This window comes from Haemaphysalis longicornis, unplaced genomic scaffold (genome assembly GCF_048455015.1).
Source record: "Haemaphysalis longicornis isolate Haplotype H1 unplaced genomic scaffold, Haemaphysalis longicornis Haplotype H1 scaffold_10, whole genome shotgun sequence".
NCBI lineage: Eukaryota > Metazoa > Arthropoda > Arachnida > Ixodida > Ixodidae > Haemaphysalis > Haemaphysalis longicornis.
Window position 1 is genome coordinate 40,665,896 of NW_027526204.1, and position 17,370 is coordinate 40,683,265.

At 50.2% G+C, this 17,370-nt stretch overlaps 1 protein-coding gene across 1 annotated transcript in view; it reads right to left on the reverse strand.

The window, feature by feature from the left end:
- The window catches only part of LOC144159797 (uncharacterized), a 101,369-nt gene that overhangs the window by 62,225 nt on the left and 21,774 nt on the right, over nucleotides 1-17,370 (reverse strand). Inside the window, exon 3 of the mRNA XM_077691481.1 lies at nucleotides 10,331-10,493. Within this exon, the coding sequence (XP_077547607.1) occupies nucleotides 10,331-10,493 (163 nt within the window). The remainder of the gene's footprint in view (nucleotides 1-10,330; nucleotides 10,494-17,370) is intronic.

A 17,370-nucleotide genomic window follows, 5' to 3' on the forward strand; every position in this document is an offset into this window, starting at 1 on the left:
GTGCTTTTGTTTTTATGTTTGCGAATCTTTTCAGTAGGTGTGATTTATTTATAGTTTCGTAAATTTCTCTTTTTCTGGTAACCACCATTCAATCATTTCTGTTTCCACACTTTTCTTGCATTGTTTCCCACCCATTTCACTTAGTGTGAGATATTTCAAGCTGCATAACTATATCTTTTTCTTGCACCGTGGGTTTACATGATTCCTTTCTTTCCTATTTTTACCAATCTTTCTACTGTGTGTGACTTATTCAGAGTCATAAAATTTGTGTTATTCTTATAATTATACAATCTGCACCCTTTAAGCCAGGGCAGATAGGCATCAAAATTTAAGTGCTTCTGTTGCAAATATGTACACATATTTCTGAAGTCAATATAAGCGCTTTTACCTGAACTCTTTTGTGTTTTATTTGTACTTTGAAAGCTTTCTTTTTGCCCAGCGGCGCTCATTTACAGCTACCTTGGCAAGACTGTCAATTTCATCAGTTTAATACTTTATTTGTTTTTCAGATAGTTTATTTGAGGTGGCCTGTACATCCGTGCTGTGTGGTCTAATTCGATGACATCAGTGTGGTTGCCTTAGTGTCAACTGCACTTGTGCTGATCAGGACTGGTGTGCTGTTAATTACTACCTCTTGTTTTCGATGTGACATTTCTTGTTTGTAGTGTGCTGCGTGTGCTTCTGCAAGACTCTTTGGTCAGCTTGGCCCTTCACATATCAGATCTCATGCAATATGCAGCACTTCCAAAATGGAGGACAGATTGCTCTAGAAGCCAGGTGCCAAGTAACAGCACACATGCTGAATAGCGAGCAAGACATGCATTTCTCGTAAAAGTGCTAACAACACATAGGCAACCTAACAAAGCGGGCTGGCCAAGCTGCAAGTAATATATAACCAATGTAAATTTAACGCATACATATAAATCTCAACAATATTACACTAACTAACACTAGACAAGGATATAACAAACTAATGTTTGTGCCAAAGACAGCAAAACAATGTAGACTAGACGTACTTATACGTCTTGCATGCGTACCCCTACAATATGTATAAGCTGTACCACCAAGGTAACATTCCATAAAACGCATATAAAGGTACCCTGAGACGTAGATTCCACGTTACCCTTTCTGTGATTTCGATGGGTTTTTTGTAGTTGTAGCAACGTTGAATATATGTAATTTGGACCCCAACCGTACGTCTCCTGGACATCAGTAATGTCAATTGCTTACATCTTCTGGATATCTGAAGCACGTAATGTGGTTTTATGGTATACCTGGGGATCTTTAACGTGCGCCTAAATCTCGTATACACACGGGCATTTTTGCTTTCCGCCTCCATCAGAAAAGTAGCCGCCGTGGGCAGCGAACACCTGCGATTTAGTTTTCAACATGGAAATCCTCAACTTTGCCTATATCTAGAGCGCGCTCCAACATGGCCACCAAGGCATCTTTGCCGTGACACGCCGGATAGCTGCTGCGCATGCAGTCTACATCGGCGATGTTGCATGCTATTGCTGACAAAAACTATGTAGTTTGCCAAAAGCCTGTTGCATCAAGCTATGGACAGACAAGCTGTGTGTGTACCACTTTGGCCGAACAGCACTGTGTGGCGGGAGGGGAACTGTGAGCGAAAAGACGCCGCACTTTAGAATGCAATATTTTTCCACTTCTCGTACAGTTCTCTTGGGTTAAGTAAGAGCAGTTGCTTTTGGTGCCCTAGTATTACGTCTTTTCACCCGGGCACACCGCACGAAAACGGGTTCGTCCTCATAAAATCTTATTGAAAATTTTGCTTCTTCGCTGATGGGGAGTCTTGCTATTATGTTAGGTGCGCCGAGAACCCCGTCCTTGTTTTTAATCCGCATAGCTTCACCAGCCATTCGCTCTGAAGCCTGCAGCAAAGTCGTACATTGTTTGCAAAAAATTATTCCCCAAGCACGCTGTCCTTACGCTCGTAATTCAAAGAACTATGCGAAAGAACTACAAACGATTAACAACACTATTCGTTTCCAGAATGAGAATGCATGTGGAGTCACATTTACCAACCGGGAGCATCGCTAGAAACCAAAGATACATGCGCTGGATCGAACTGCGCTCACGCGGTACCTCTCCGCTGCCGGGCAGAAAGCATCGTTGCAGTGAAGCGGACTTACGGCCCGCCGTCAGGGGGAGTGGTGGGTGTTCAATATAAACATTTTCTCGCTTCAAACAAAAAGCACTCCGAGTGAACTTTCTAGAATAAATCCACTTTGTACACCCTTTCAAATGAGCCTGAACCTGTATGTTTACATGGACTTGAGTTCCTAAATATCGAGTAGCCCAAGAGTTGCGCGTCTGATTGCCACATGCCACGGGTTCCAGTTCGACAGGAAAGCCCGCTTTCAGTGCTGCGCACAAGACCCCGTATTCAGTCAGTTCTAATCAAATGAGCATCGGCGGTTGTGGAAGCGGCGGCAGCGACGGCTGCTCAGCTGATAAACAGCCGACTATCGTGCCCCAGGTTTTGTTCACGCCGCTGTTGGCCACACTCCTCGCCGCTGCCACTGGCGCGGCGGCCCGGCAGCAGCTGTTACATGCGAGACGGGTGGCTTTTCCGCACGACCTGGAACTCAAGATGGTGGATGAACGAGCAACTCTGCTCCCCTAGTGGAGCTATATCCAGGAACTCTAATATGAACCGCCACACAGCGCGATGAACGTCTGAACATGGACAATTTCGCAAATTTTTCAACGTTTACGTCTTTATCGCGCTGAAAGCACCCGCTTCCCGGCTGCCGTATTTTCCTTCCGCACTTAAAGGAGTGCTGACACGAAATTTCTCGCTTTCAGTTTTTATGCTGTAAAGAATACCTATTGGCCCAGTAATTACGAAAATCGAACCGAAAGCCGTCAGCCGCCAACACAGAATTAATTATAGCACGTTTATTGCAACCAATTTCAAATTTGGTCGCCGCGCGGGAAAATGGCCGTTCGAAGGCCAGCCTGCAAGCGGGCCAGCCTTACGTCACGGTATCACCCGTGACGTCAGGGACGTTTTTCTTTCCTCCATGCGTTCGCCGCATCGTCTGCTACGATTGCACATGGTCCGCCCTCGCCCGCGCAGTCGACACGTCGTCTGAATCGTCAGACGCGGATGAGTCGCTGCCAGAACAACTTTATTTGGCCAGGCGATTAGGCTGGCGATGTCTTCGCCGTCGTCCGTTTTTTAATATCACTGCGGCTCGAACCGGCGCAGACCGTGATAGCAACCGCTTGTTGCCACTCTTCTAGTCAATCTGATTGCGAAAAAGAAGTTCTACATGCGAGAAAATAGATGTTAGTGTGTTGAAAAATTGTGCTAGGGTTGTTATCAGCGCTGAATTTAAAAGTGGCGTTCAGATATTTGCCGCGATGGTAAGCCTACGCTGATCGGCAGCGGAGGTTCGGCGCTCCGACCCAGTACTGCCGGCACAGCAGTGCGGCGAGCGGCCGAAAGATGGCGCCACCTGCGCGTTAGAATCAAAACAGGCCGCGGCAGATGTCTTGGTCACCGATCGCTGAAACGGAGATTATTGCCAAAATAAAGCTCCCTATGCGAAAAAGAGGATGATAGTGTGGTGGAAAGTTGTCTAAGGGATTGTCATTCGCAGTTGTACAGATGCCAGCGATCAAATAGTCGCCACGATACCAACGATACCAAGCCTAAAGTTCCAAACACCCAAGGTGACCCGTGCAACCCCGAGCCCGCTGGCTTGGGCGACAGTTCTAGCGGCCGCCGCGGCGCACGAACGCAGTCCACGCTTAGCGCTGCATGTCGTCGCGTGGAAAATAATGCATCTTGGCGTCGTCGTCGATTTCCTCGGACAGGCTTCCACGAGCAGTACTTCGCATACCCCGAGCTTGCCATACCACAACCAGGGCGAGCTGGGCGACACGCGCACCGCCGCATCGCCGCGGTGCCGTCGACATCGCGCAGTTTTCGGCACGAGTGCAAGGGGACACCATGCGCCGGCCACGAACTGAAGAGCAAAGACGTCGAACACGCAACGTTTACAAGCATTGCTCACCCAGCTACGCCCACGTCTCCTACCCAAACGAATACCACCGACAACAGCAGCGCAGGATATCGTTTCCGGTTCCGAAAACGACTATATGACGTCACCCTGAACCGGCCAGACACGCAGGCCAATGTTTTGTCACGCCGAAAGCGATTTCGCTAGTGCTGCCGATTTGTGAAAGCTCGCGTCCGGGGCAATCAAAATCGATTTTAGATGTGATTCCGGCATTGGATCGCTGCAAAAATTTCTGTGAGGCATCTGTACATACTAAAGCCAATGATATCATTTTTTAGGCGTCAATATTTGGTGTCAGTACTCCTTCAACGTCAACAGTATAAACAATGTATGCAGCTGCATTGTCTTACAAAAGTTTTAATAGCTGAAAAAAATCGGGAAAATTGCTCATAACATAACTTTGCTTCCGCGCAAAGCTTACTTTGAAACTCACCAGAAATTGTAAATGCATTGTAGCAAGGAAGTGCGCTTCTGTTTCTACCATTTGGAATTACTTCACTGCGGTCCGTATATTATTTTATTTTTGGAAATTGTTTTTGCAACGTTGGTTTCTGTCATCGCCACGGCTTTCAAATGGCTGTAAAATACAACGAACAATCTCCCGCCAAAAATCAGCTAAAAGAAATAATCCCGCAAACTATCGCGGACGTTTTGCGTTGTATGACCATACTGCATGTAAGTTCTTACGGGAGTTCTTTTGCTTAGATAAATGTATGTATTAAAGCAGAAAGTGGTTAATTTTCGTAAAAGTTCAGGAACATCATTGCGCTTCACTATATCCTACACCTACACTCCGTATGTTTTGATTAGCAAAATGTAAATGTTTTAGGCGCTATGAATTGCCGTAAGTGTTGAAAATCTACGCCACTAAACATGCATTAGGTAGGGAGGTGGTTTTTGCCACATCCGACACTTTTACGCTGCTGCTTCATTAAAGACATTATCGGAGTGCGGTGGAGCTGACGAGCTATAGGCAGAGAGAGAGAGAGAACAGACGTTTTGTCATCTATTTTAAGACCAATGTACCGCGCGGGAATGTCCGGTACCTTCGTCCCATCAGACGGTCAGGAACCCGTGGTCCCTGTGGCGTCCTCTCCCAGTTGGATAATATCAACTTTAATCTTGGCAAGAGAGATGAGCAATGAGGCCTCCCACTAATTGCTACTTCTTACATGTATTACTTGGTCAAAGGCCTGTGGTTTTTCGGGGCACTGTCAGGCCATATATTCTCGTGTGGCTGCCGCAATGTTGCACCACTTGCATTCCTGAGTGTACCTATCCAGATAGCTACGGTGACAGGGCGGGGTGAGGGAACAATTTTCATTGCATCCGGTGCCATGCAACTGTTTGCCGTTCGTTTAGCGCCGTGTCGGCAGAGAAACTTTCAGTCGGGCCAGCCTATAGCTGAGAAATATCGGCAAGTAGCCAGCCTCTCCCCCCCCCTGTCACAGACGGCACGTTGTCGGATTCGAAGTGAGCCTGCTTCGTATATCCTCGGGCTGCTTCATGTTCATTCTGGTTCCCCTGTAGAGACGAGAGAGCTGGCGTCCATACCAGGCGGATGTGCACTTAAACAGGGGTCACGCTGTTCCTAAGTATTTTGGCGGATGTCGTGGAGATCCTATGCGCGCATAGTTTCGCAGGGCGGACATGGAGTCCAAGGTGGTGGTAGTAGCCTGTGTGCCCGAAATTGCAATGGCTAAGGCCACCTGTTCTCCCGTTTCTGCGCTGGACATACGGATTCAGAAAGATCAGGCTGCATCTACTTGCTGATCCACGGCCACCAGTGCACATTCGCCAGAGTAGTCCGCCGTGTCGACGTAGCATACCGCTGGATTTGAGCTGTACTGCTTGAGGAGCGCATTCGCACGGGTAAGCCGTCAGTCTTGATGGTACTCCGGATGCATGTTTCTAAGCAACGAGGCCACACTTCCTTTCTCTCGTACGTTCGCTTCAATGGTGTCTTTGTGTCCATTCTGGTCCGCGTAAGTATGCGCAGTGACCCCAGAATAGCCCGCCCAGTTGGGGTCGCGGCCAGCCTCGTGAATTGGGCATTGCGAAATGTGTTGGGCAATGCCCAAGTTCATCCAACGTGTTGGTAAAGCCCGTTTCCAGTAATTGTTCTGAGGAGGCAGCCATTAGAATGCCTAGAGCCGCCTTGGAAGCGTGCGCCACCAGCTGAGGTGTGCCAGACGAAAAGTGTGCCATTAACGGGGGCTGACGCCATCGCCCACAGCTGAGGTGTGCTAGACTTAGGTGGGCAAAGTGAGGTTTCGGTAGTGGCCACAAAAGCCATCGCCACCAGCCACGTGTGCCAGACGAAGGTGTGCCAGACATGAGGTGTGCCAGTAACAGTGGTAGAAGCCGTCGCCAACAGCCGAGGTGTGCCAGACATAAGTTTGCCAGACGTTAGGTGAGCCAGTAGTGGCGGCAGAAGCCGTCTCCACAAGCTGAGGTGTGCCAGACGAGAACCGTGCCAGTAACGCCGGCAGAAGCCGCCACAACTAGCTTAGGTGTGCCTGTAGTGGTTGCAGAAGCCATCATAACCACCCGAAGTGTGCCAGACATACGTGTGGCAGACGCTAGATGTGCCAGTAACGGCGGCAGAAGCCCTCGCCACCAGCCGAGTTGTGCCAGAAATTAGTGTTCCAGACGTGAGAAGTGCCAGTAGTCGCGGCAGAAGCCATCGCCACCAGCCGAGGTATGCCAGACATGAGGTGTGGCAGTAACTGTGGTAGAGGCTGTCACCAACAGCCGATGTGTGCCAGAAATAAATCTACCAGACATGAGTAGTGCCAGTAGTGGTGAGGTGTGGCAGTAACGACGGCAGAAGCCGTCGCCAGCACCCGAGCTGTGCCAGAAATAAGTACGCCAGATATGAGGTGTGCCAATAGTGGCGGCAGAAGGCCTCGCCACCAGCCGAGGTGTGCCAGATATAAGTGTGCCAGATATGAGGTGTGGCAGTAGTGGCGGCAGAAGCCGTCGCCACCAGCCGAGGTATGCCAGACGTCAGGTGTGGCAGTAACGACGGCAGAAGCCGTCGCCACCAGCTGAGGTGTGCAAGAAATAAATGTTCCAGATATGAGGTGTGCCAGTAGTGGCGGCAGAAGCCGTCGCCACCAGCCGAGGTATGCCAGACGTGAGGTGTGACAGTGACGACGGCAGAAGCCGTCGCCACCAGCCGATGTGTGCCAGATATGTGGTGTGCCAGTAGTGGCGGCCGAAGACGACGCCACCAGCCGAGATATGCCAGACGTGAGGTGTGCCAGTAACGGTGGTAGAAGCCGTTGCCACCAGCCGATGTGTTCCAGAAATAAGTGTGCCAGACTTGAGGTGTGGCAGTGGGGGCAGCAGAAGCCGTCGCCACCAGCCGAGGTATGCCAGACGTGAGGTGTGCCAGTAACGGTGGTAGAAGCCGTCGCCACCAGCCGAATTGTGCCAGAAATAAGTGTGCCAGACATGAGGTGTGCCAGTCGTGGTGGCAGATGCCGTCGCCACCAGCCGAGATGCGCCAGAGGTGGGCTGTCGCAGCAACGGGGGTAGAAGCCGTCGGCACCAGTCTATGTGTTCCTGAAATAGGTGTGCCAGACATGAGGTGTGCAGAGTAGTGGCGGCACAAGCCGTCGCCACCAGCCGAGGTATGCGGGACGTGAGGTGTGGCAGTAACGGTGGTAGAAGCCGTCGCCACCAGCCGATGTGTGCCAAAAATAAGGGTGCCTGACATGAGGTGTGCTAGTAGTGGCCGCAGAAGCCGTCGCCACCAGCCGAGGTATGCCAGGCGTGAGGTGTGCCATTGACGGCGGCAGAAGCTCTCGCCACCAGCCGAGGTGTGCCAAAAATAAGTCTGCCAGACATGAGGTGTGCCAGTAGTGGTGGCAGAAGCCGTCGCCACCAGTTGAGATGTACCAGACGTGAGGTGTGGCAGTCACGATGGGAGAAGCCATCGCCACAAGCCGAGGCGTGCCAGACATTAGTGCGTCAGATGTGAGGTGCGCGAGTGGTGGTGGCAGAAGCCATCGCCCCTAGCTGAGGTGTGCCAGACGAAGGTGTGCCAGATGTGAGGTGAGCCCGTAGTGGCGGTAGAAGCCGTCGCCACCACTTGAGCTAGATGTGCCAGTCGTAGGGCGGTCGTGGCGAACCTGCAGACGTCCAGTAGATCCCGTTCTAGTGGCATTTAGTGAAGAATCGGGGCCACAGGCGTTACGACGTCTGTTAGAGCTGTCACTGGCCGCACCGGTACCTAGTCTGGTTTTCCCTACTGCGTCGCTGCCGAGACCAGACGCGATTCGGCCCCTGGCAAGCTGCTCTGGCATACCTGTCATAAACGGTACCCGGTTCTTGGTATGTGATTTTGTGGGTGACCTTGAGGGTAATGGTCTGCGTTTTCATTTTCAACTTTTCGGAATTCCAGAAGTAGGGGGTATAGCTCCAACTTTTTATTTATTATATCCGAATGTTGATAATGCCCTGCACACATCGCGCATGTCAGTCCATTGCGAGAAGTTGCAGCACTGTTATCCTAACGCCGACACTTGAAGCAGCCGCGTGCATGTGAAATGCCTTCCAATTATTGCCTCCCAAATGCCTTCCCTTACCGTCTTTCATTGTTCTTCTTTTCACAGCGATTGCAACTTCGGCGCGCTTACAATCGAGGAGTACGGAGTATCATTCGCTAAAGAGGTGTATTTCTGACATGAAACCTTTTCACCTTTTCAGTTTCAAGGCTGAGCTATTGTGTTCGCCGAACAGAACTCCCGAGGCCCAACTTGTCTCCAGCGCGAAGAGTTCTACAGCGGTAGGCGTTGGAAAACAACCAATTCTGTGCGCATGCTATTACATCCCTGTCCCCACAAAGTCGCACGCCGTTCGAACCAATGTTTGTACCTCAAGCTACGCAAATATGCACCTACAATGTATTATGGGTTTTTCCAAGATGTGAATCACAACAATATACACATCATCACTTGGTCATGAACTGAGTTTTTCACATGTATTCGGTGTCCTCTGTAAGTCCTGTGCTAAAAGGCTTCGCTGGTAATTTAGTTTTATGTATCAATAGTTTTATGGTTGGAAAAGCGCTTATTTTGTAACACAAGGGACAAACGTAGAGCGAAAAAAACCAGACAGAACGAATGAGGCGCTTCATTCGTTCCGTCTGGTTTTTTTCACTCTACTTTTGTCCCTTGTGTTACAAAATAGGCGCTTTTCCATACAAGTACCGATACCAACTAGTCCAACAAAAAGCGTTACTGGATATCAATACTTGCACCAACATGTCACTTGATAAAAGTTTCTTCGCTTCCCTGATCTTATCAACTCGCAAACCTCGCAAACGTAACTCCACCAAAGATAAAACCGTACGTGCAACGACAGAAACTTCTAGGACCTAACTCCGTTTCCGGACAAAACCATGATGCCTAAAATCCTCCTGGCGACCTTATTAACAGTTCTACAGAACCGTAGGCTCAAAGGGAAACAGCAATTGTTCATCAATGTTTCAGCGGATACACCCCTGCTGTCAGCATGTGCGTATCCATTTGAAAGGCCGTTGCATCTTGCGTAACCCCACCACGTTTTTTCGGACCCTTTAATATGACATGAACAGAGAACATACGTTCATCACTTTGCAATTCTTCCGCAGTTATCATAAGGCGATCATTAATAATTTTTATTCCGAATTTCAATAACACCGTATAAGGCAGGGAAACCAAGTGCAACTGCCTTCTGGTGGTATAACCTCCGGCGGTTCAAAGAACCTTGAGAGTGTGGTAAAGCAGCATGACATTTTGCGGCAAAGTTTTGTATGCCTTTCCGATGGTGTTAGTAAGGGGAAGTGAAAAACATATTTTTCGTGTGGTCGGAACCGACCTTGAGTACTTAGAGCAATGAAGCCGACATCTATGCACATTGAGCCATTCCTACACGACCAAAGCAGGTATGATTTGAGGGGTGCATAGACGTGCAAAATTAGTAAGAAAAACCGTGCACCCCTCCGCATAACGACGACGATGGTTCAATGCCAAACTCTTCTTCCTGCGAAATGATGTCTGGAAGGGTCAAAGTCAAGGCGCTGCGATCAAAAGCACAAACTGCGTGCGCTTAAAAGAGAAAAGAACGAGTCAGTTTAAACCGTCTGCGAGTCAAAGCGCAAACGAACCCCTCCCGAGAAAGCTTCCGTTCTACCATCGTATTTGTGAAACCGAGTGGTGCATGATTCATTGACAGCTTCCCTCTTTGGTAAAGAAAGATGAATCGGAACCACTGTTAGAAGCGCTCACCTGCAGTGGCAGTGTATTTGAATTCCTTCAGCATAATGGTCATGCTGTCAGTGAGAGTGGCCGCCGTTATACTAATGCTTGGATCTTTAGTCGTCGGCAGGTCGAGGTTTTGCGGTGACGGGGGCGTGAAACCAGTCGGGATCTCCACATGCCCGAAGCTCGTCTGCGGGGAAAAGAAGCCCAGTGAGTGGTCAGGATGCGATACATTTAACAATGGGCACCCGTATAAATGAATGCCCCATTCATAAAGTGTGCCCAGATTCCTTTACTAAATGGAAATGAGCGCGCAATCTTTTTAAGCAGAGCATCTTGTTTTCGTGTTAGCTCCGTGCTCCCTTGATACCGCATACAAAGGGATCACAGCTTACGGCATGAAAGCTCAAGACTTTTTTCGAAACCCGGGGCGTAACCTCACACGTATTCTTTGAGGGTACCCAATTGCAAGCTTCCTGTAAAATTAACCTTTTGCGCGTTCGCGTTGTTGGTACGACTTCGTAAAAATATAGATGTGGCATATATTTTTGGTGGTAAGCGATTCCAGTAGTCTAAAATGTAATAGCAATACTAAATTCAAGAGCATAAAGAAATGATTGTCCCGTTACCTGAGCCATACCTCGTGTATTAACGATTTGACGAGATTGACATCAGACAATGCTGTGTGTCTTGAAGAAACAACCCTGAAAAATTTCTTGAAATAAGGGGCCGGAATTTGATAAATATGGAAATTATTGTACACGCTTGTTAAGGAGAGATGGGCACAGCACGGGCTGGCCAGCATGCGCGTCCACTTCACTGCCACAAATAATCACACTTCTTCATTGTCCCTCTATAATTAGGAAGGAACAGCGCACATTTCACGAGGGACAGACACAATTAAAAACCTCCCTTGTGAAAATATGCGCTGTTTCATTCATTCATTCTTCATTCATATACATTCAATAAGCTGGCCCGTGGGTATTACATTGGGGGGACTAAATTATACACAGATAAAATCAGTTCTTGGCCACGCAGTTCAATAAAGCAACCACATCAACAATAGGAACTACAACAGTAAGAAGGGAAAAAAACATTTTAGGCACAAGAAGCGCCGTACAGCGGAAATACAGATTATAGAGGGGCAGTGAACAAGTGTGATTATTATTGGCAGTGAAGTGGACGCTCATGTTGGCTAAGAAGCCATTTTCACAAGGGACAGACAGAATTACAAACCTTCCCCGTGAAAGTGTGCGCTGTTTCTTCCTATTTATCTGCCCACCAGCTAGCCCAACATGGCACCCCTCTATAATGATCGAAGTGATTGTTTCCCTTTTGAGCGAAAAAAATTCGGAACAGTCTCGGCAAATAAAGAGTGACAAAAGTGGCAGAAATTTGTTTTGCACTGCACAGAACCACTTTCTGAACGTTGTGTATTAAAGATGCTGCCTTAATCGGTTATCCTTCGCTCATGGCCTCTGCACTTTTTCCCATTGCACAGACCAACTTTATGAAATTTTTGAACTAGTTTTACTGGCTATCCTTCGCCTATTTAAAGTTTTTCCGCTGTGTTCCCATTTATTTTCAGTTCGATCACGGCGTTGCGGGAGGAGAATAAGGGGATCGGAGCGCGCGCGCGCGTCATTTATACCGCGGAGCTACAGTGGCGCCCCCAGCGGAGTATCCAGCGGCTACCGTCGCGTCTCTAACCCTAAGCTGCTTCGCATTACCGCGCGCAGAGCCGCAGGTGTTGCCATTCGTTGCGCAATTCCCGAGAGAAGAGGATCTTCGGAGAGGAGAGGAGGAATGCCGGGAGGAGAGGAGCGTCGGAGAGGTGAGAAGGAATGGCTCGCATACTACTCAGGGTTCCCCTACGGGAAGATGACGACGGTGGTTAAACTCGAAGCTAACTCGTGATTGAGTCTTTGGTTGGCCAACTCCTAGGAATATCCTGCCACAATCATCGTCAGCGGTGCATGGCCAGGTATGCGCAGTGGGGGTGTGGTACTCAGGGTTTCCCTACGGGAAGATGACGATGGTGGTTGAACGCGAAGCTGTCTCGTGATGGATTCTTTGGTTGGCCAATCCCTAGGGGCATCCTGCCCCAATCATCATCAGCGGTGCCTGGCCAGGCAAGCGCAGGGGGGTTGTGGACGCCGCCCAACAGCACCCACACAACGGCGGAAGGAACAGGCTCGACCATAAGCTGCGTCGAATCTAAAACGCCGAATGTCATCTCCATCCCTATACCCGGCAAAACGCCTTAAATTGAAAACCTCCGTGTACTTCCCTCACCTCCCGTGTAGGAAAACTCCCGGAGTGTCTCAACTTAAACAGGATCAACACTTACATCGACAAAAATTATACCCACACACCATGATTGGCTTCCGCCACAAACTCTCGACACAAAATGGCATGGTTCGACTGAAACGCGACGTTATGGAAGGAGCGCATTCCTCGTCAGACACCCGTGCCGTCGTCGGGCTCGACCTCTTTAAACCCTTCGATAACGTCAAACATTCGGCAATCCTTGACAATAGCAACTTCCTGGGGGTCAGGAAGAGGGACAGCAACTATAACTTTTGGCGGATATAACTGACAAAATTCACCGAGGCAGTAGGGGAACCCCAGACAGCTCGAGTCTTTCCACTTCCTTTTCAACGTGACAGTGATCGGTCTGCCCAATCTCTTCAATAGCATAGAAGAGATCCAGCGTAGTCTTTACACCGACTACGTAGCACTGGGTTTGCGGCGGTAGTGACGGCCACAATGGGGACATACTCCAGCAATCCATAAGCGGGGGAAGTTATCTACCGTCCCGCCAGTAGTAGGAGGAAATGTACTTACACTCACCTTCAGTAACTTTTTGCCGCCAGTTCGCACCGCATTCCTATTGTGTCCAGTATTCGGGTTCTGTACTTCGACTACAGGCGAATGGACAAAATCCCGAAATCTTGCTAGCGCTCGAAAAAATTGTGCACCAAAGAACCAGGCTTATATCCATCATAGCTAGTCGCAACCACGGCATGGCAGAATCTAATTTCCTACGCACCGTACATGCCTTTGTAGTAAGTCGGGTGACGTGCGCCACTCCGTACCTCCGCGTTACAGCAGGAAGAAGCAATTACAATAGACGCTTTCCATCGCAGAGCCTACAAGCGGGCCATCGGTCTCCCACTAAACACGTCCACCGAGCGATTTGAGGCCCTGGGCCTTACAAATAGTTTGGATGAGCTCATCGGGGCTCAACGGCTAGGGCAACTCGTACGGCGGACATACAGCACCACGGGGCGTCACATACTCGACTCGCTGGGTATAGCTCACACCCACAGCGCCCTTACTGGCTTCGCGATCCCATCAACAATAGAGGAAAACATTCACGTCTGTCCGCTCCCGCGTAACATGCATCCGATACATAACAAAGAGAGGAGAGAGGCCGGGCCCGTGCCCTGCAAAGACGCTTTATATGTTTCATTATGTTGCCGACGCGGCCGCGGCTGCTAACGCTGGTCGCAAATCAATGGCCATAGCGGTGTTCAGCAATCAGGGTGACAACATCGCCTCCTCCTCTATCCGCACGAGACTCGGTGGTTGGAGAAGAGGCATCCATTGCTCTAGCCATGGTTGCGTACACAAAAATCAAGACAGTAATCAGCGACTCCAAATCCATGATTCTAAACTTCTCTCGAACACATGTCAGGGCAGGCGTCGGAATCCTAATTTCTGGTCTCTACCTCGAAAACCGGACTGGCAAGGTTAACTTAATTTGAACACCCCCCAACTCCGGCCTTGCAGGGAACGAGTCTGGGCACCAAGCCGCTTTAGGCTTTACCGACCGAGCGGACGGCACCTCCGATGCAGAACTTCTCCCCATGGCAGGCAGAAACAGGCTATTGCTATACAGTGACATCACCGGCCATTATCGTTAAGGCCGGGCCCGCTTCCCACCCGCGAACCCATCCCTCAGTAAGCGGCGGGCATTCGGTGGTCTGTCTATCCCTACAGACCCACTTGTATCCGTACCGACTAGTGTATAGCTATTGCTACCCAGAGCGCTACTTCCCCGAGTGTCAGACGTCAGGAACGAGCGGACCTGGCGTACATGTTATGGCAATGTCCGCAAACGATCACAAATGGCCGCACAATCACTAACAGTGAGCAGTGAGAGACCGTGCTAGAGTGAACTAGAATACATAGTATTCTAGTTCACTCTAACCGTGCTGCTCAGCTCCAGCCCGAAGACTGGGCCGTCGAGCTGGCTGAGGACGCTGCCAGAGCCCAAGTGCTCACGGCCGACGACTGAGCAACACAGTTGGAAAACTGAATAAATAATATTCTCTGCCACCGCATTTGTATGTGCCCTCCCTGCGTCTATCTAGCTCGAAGACCTAAATGAAGCGGCTGGGTGGCTTACCAGTCACCGCCGACGGATCGCCCTCGCTCTAGCCAAGTTAGGCCTCGCCTCGTGCGGCTGCTGCAGCAAGCCTGTCACTGCCTCCCAACCAAGCAGCAAGACGACACGTCTAAACACGCAATCCTACCCGTCGCAGCGCCTGTCCCGGCAGCTGCCGTTAGCCAGCGACGACATTAAAATCGTGCTGCGGCCCCGAGAAGCGCTGAACACCACCAAGATAAGCCAAGCCGGCTTGCGTGGCGGAGTAGTGTTGCGCTCTGCAGGAATAAGTTATGACAAGGCAGCGGACCACATACTTCGCACCAACGTCGTAAAAAACGTCATTGTCACCAGTACTCTAAGCCTGGGACGGGCCAAAAAATACACGGCCATTCAAGAGCTCCGCTTCGGAGACATCACCTACGATGTGAGTGCTTACGCGGTGCCGCCGGAGGACACTGTCAAGGGTGTTATCCACAACATCCCCGAATATGAACGTGCCGACGACCCCACGCGCAGCATCCTCTACAAGAATGAATGAATGTATAAATTCATTTAGAAGGGAGAGGTCGAACGCCTCGTGCGGGGGAGAGGTGGAGCAAGGGCACAACTCCGGGCCGAACTCCAGCGACTGGGTGCCCCAAGCCACAAGCTAGAAGACTTCCTGTTCCCCACGGGACCGGACGCCATCCGACGGGAGGTCTTCCAGCACCTAGTCAACTTCCTGGTTACAACAGGACTAGCGCTGCGTTTGTAGCCATCGAGTCATGGACTAAACGAAGGCGATATAGACTATCTCCCACTCTCCTACCGCTCTTCTCTTCCCCCTTCTCTCTTCCTATCCTTTAAAGCCCCAATCCCCTTCCCTGGACTGGGTCGTATGAGGGTGAACTCCCCGTTGAGTTCAACAATATCCCCAGGCCTTTTCTCTTCCCTCCTTTGTTAATAAATCACCACCACCCACCGGGGGGATGGGGTTCAAAACGCGTGTCCGCCCCGTACACGGACCACTGAATTTAGGTCATTCTCGCAAGACCGGTATGTCCAGCAAATGTCCACAGGGTCAATAAAGTTTCTTCCACATCTCTCGAAGGCGTGGTCCATTCTTGGAGGGACGTGACGTGAGGAGGTCGACACCTACGACGTTCCTCGGAGAGTCCGGCACAGTCCCAGAGATGGTGGTGTATGGTGGGTCGGTCGGCATTGCACAGGGGACAGGGAAGGGTAGGAGGGGGTACAGGTGTGGAGCCATCTGGTCTCTTTGTGCCGGAACGCCGGTACCAGGTCCATCGGTCGCGGACATCAGGAGTAACCGCTGGGCCAGAGCGGGCCTTGAGTAGGTGGACCTGGAAGCCTCGCGGGATGTCCTCGGGCACTGGTGGGTCTGGTCTTGGGGTCGCTTCCTTCAGGTAACGGCGTCGCCGCATTTTTCGCATACGACGCTCAAAGACTGGGTTATTGAGGGCAGGTTCTGGAAGCGGGGCGAGCCTCGCATGAGAGTTTTGGGAGGTACGAAGTGACACCGATGCCATGCGATGGGCCGTCTCGTTCCCTGGGTTGGACTGGTGGCTGGGGGTTCATTCTATATAAGAATTAAGGTGTCATTTATTTCGGCGATGTTGTCGATGGTTCTTCTAATTGTATTGGAGATGTAGTCATGAGGATCTGGAGAGTGCATTGTGCTGATTGCCTCTTCATTCTCAGTATATATGGCGACTTTAGAGGGATTGTGTTTTCTCTTGATGGACGGGAGATCCCTCCTTAGCCAGGCGGTGGCCAGTAGAATAGCTTTAAGTTCTGCTGTGAATGGATTCATTTCTGATTCTGTAGAGAACGTCAAGTACTTTGTCAAGCTCGAGTCGTTGACGTGGTGTATACCGCACGTAAATCAGTCAGATGCTAATGCGGCGTCAGTGTAGATGGCATATGTGCCTGGTTCGAATAGCTGTTGCAAGCGAGATAGTGTGTTTCTTTGGTGCTTGTGCCTTTTGCACTCTTGTCGACCTTGGTTTGTGATTCATCGGTTGTTTCCGTTGCCAGGGCGGGTTTCGGTTCGAAGAAGGGTCTGCTGACGGGCCCAGTGTGAAAGTTCGTGTCTCATCGTAGGCGATGAGATGACGGGCCTGAACGTTAAGTCCGCGACGGTCGGAATGGTTGTCGCGCGTTGCTTCTAGTGTTGCTTCAATCGGTGGCAGCGATGCAAAAGTATATAACTCAATTAGCTTGGTGTGCCGAGGGAGTTCGGTGATAATTCGAAGGAGTTTGTGATGTAAAGTTTAAACTTTATTTCGTTGGGTTTGCGTCAGGCCGAAGCAGGTTCCGCCATAAGTTAGTCGGGAAGTTAAAATGGCTGCACCGATGTTACGGATGAGGGCGGTGCCTGCGCCACCGACTTTTGTGCCGATTCTGTGGATAAGGTGGGCTGTAGCATCCCAGCCCTGTCGGACCCGCTTGAGCCATTCTGTGGCGTTGCCTTTGTGACTGATAGGAACGCCGAGAAGGGGTATCCAACCTTTCGAGGATAGCGGAATCTCTTGATTTTCAAGGTAAAGATGGACTTTTTGCCTTTCCTGTTCTTTGCCACCCAAAAGCAGTAGAGTGGACTTTTCCAGTGAGGGATGCATTCCTGCTGCCTGGATGGCGTTTTCTAGCGCAAAAAGGGCTGCTTGAAGGT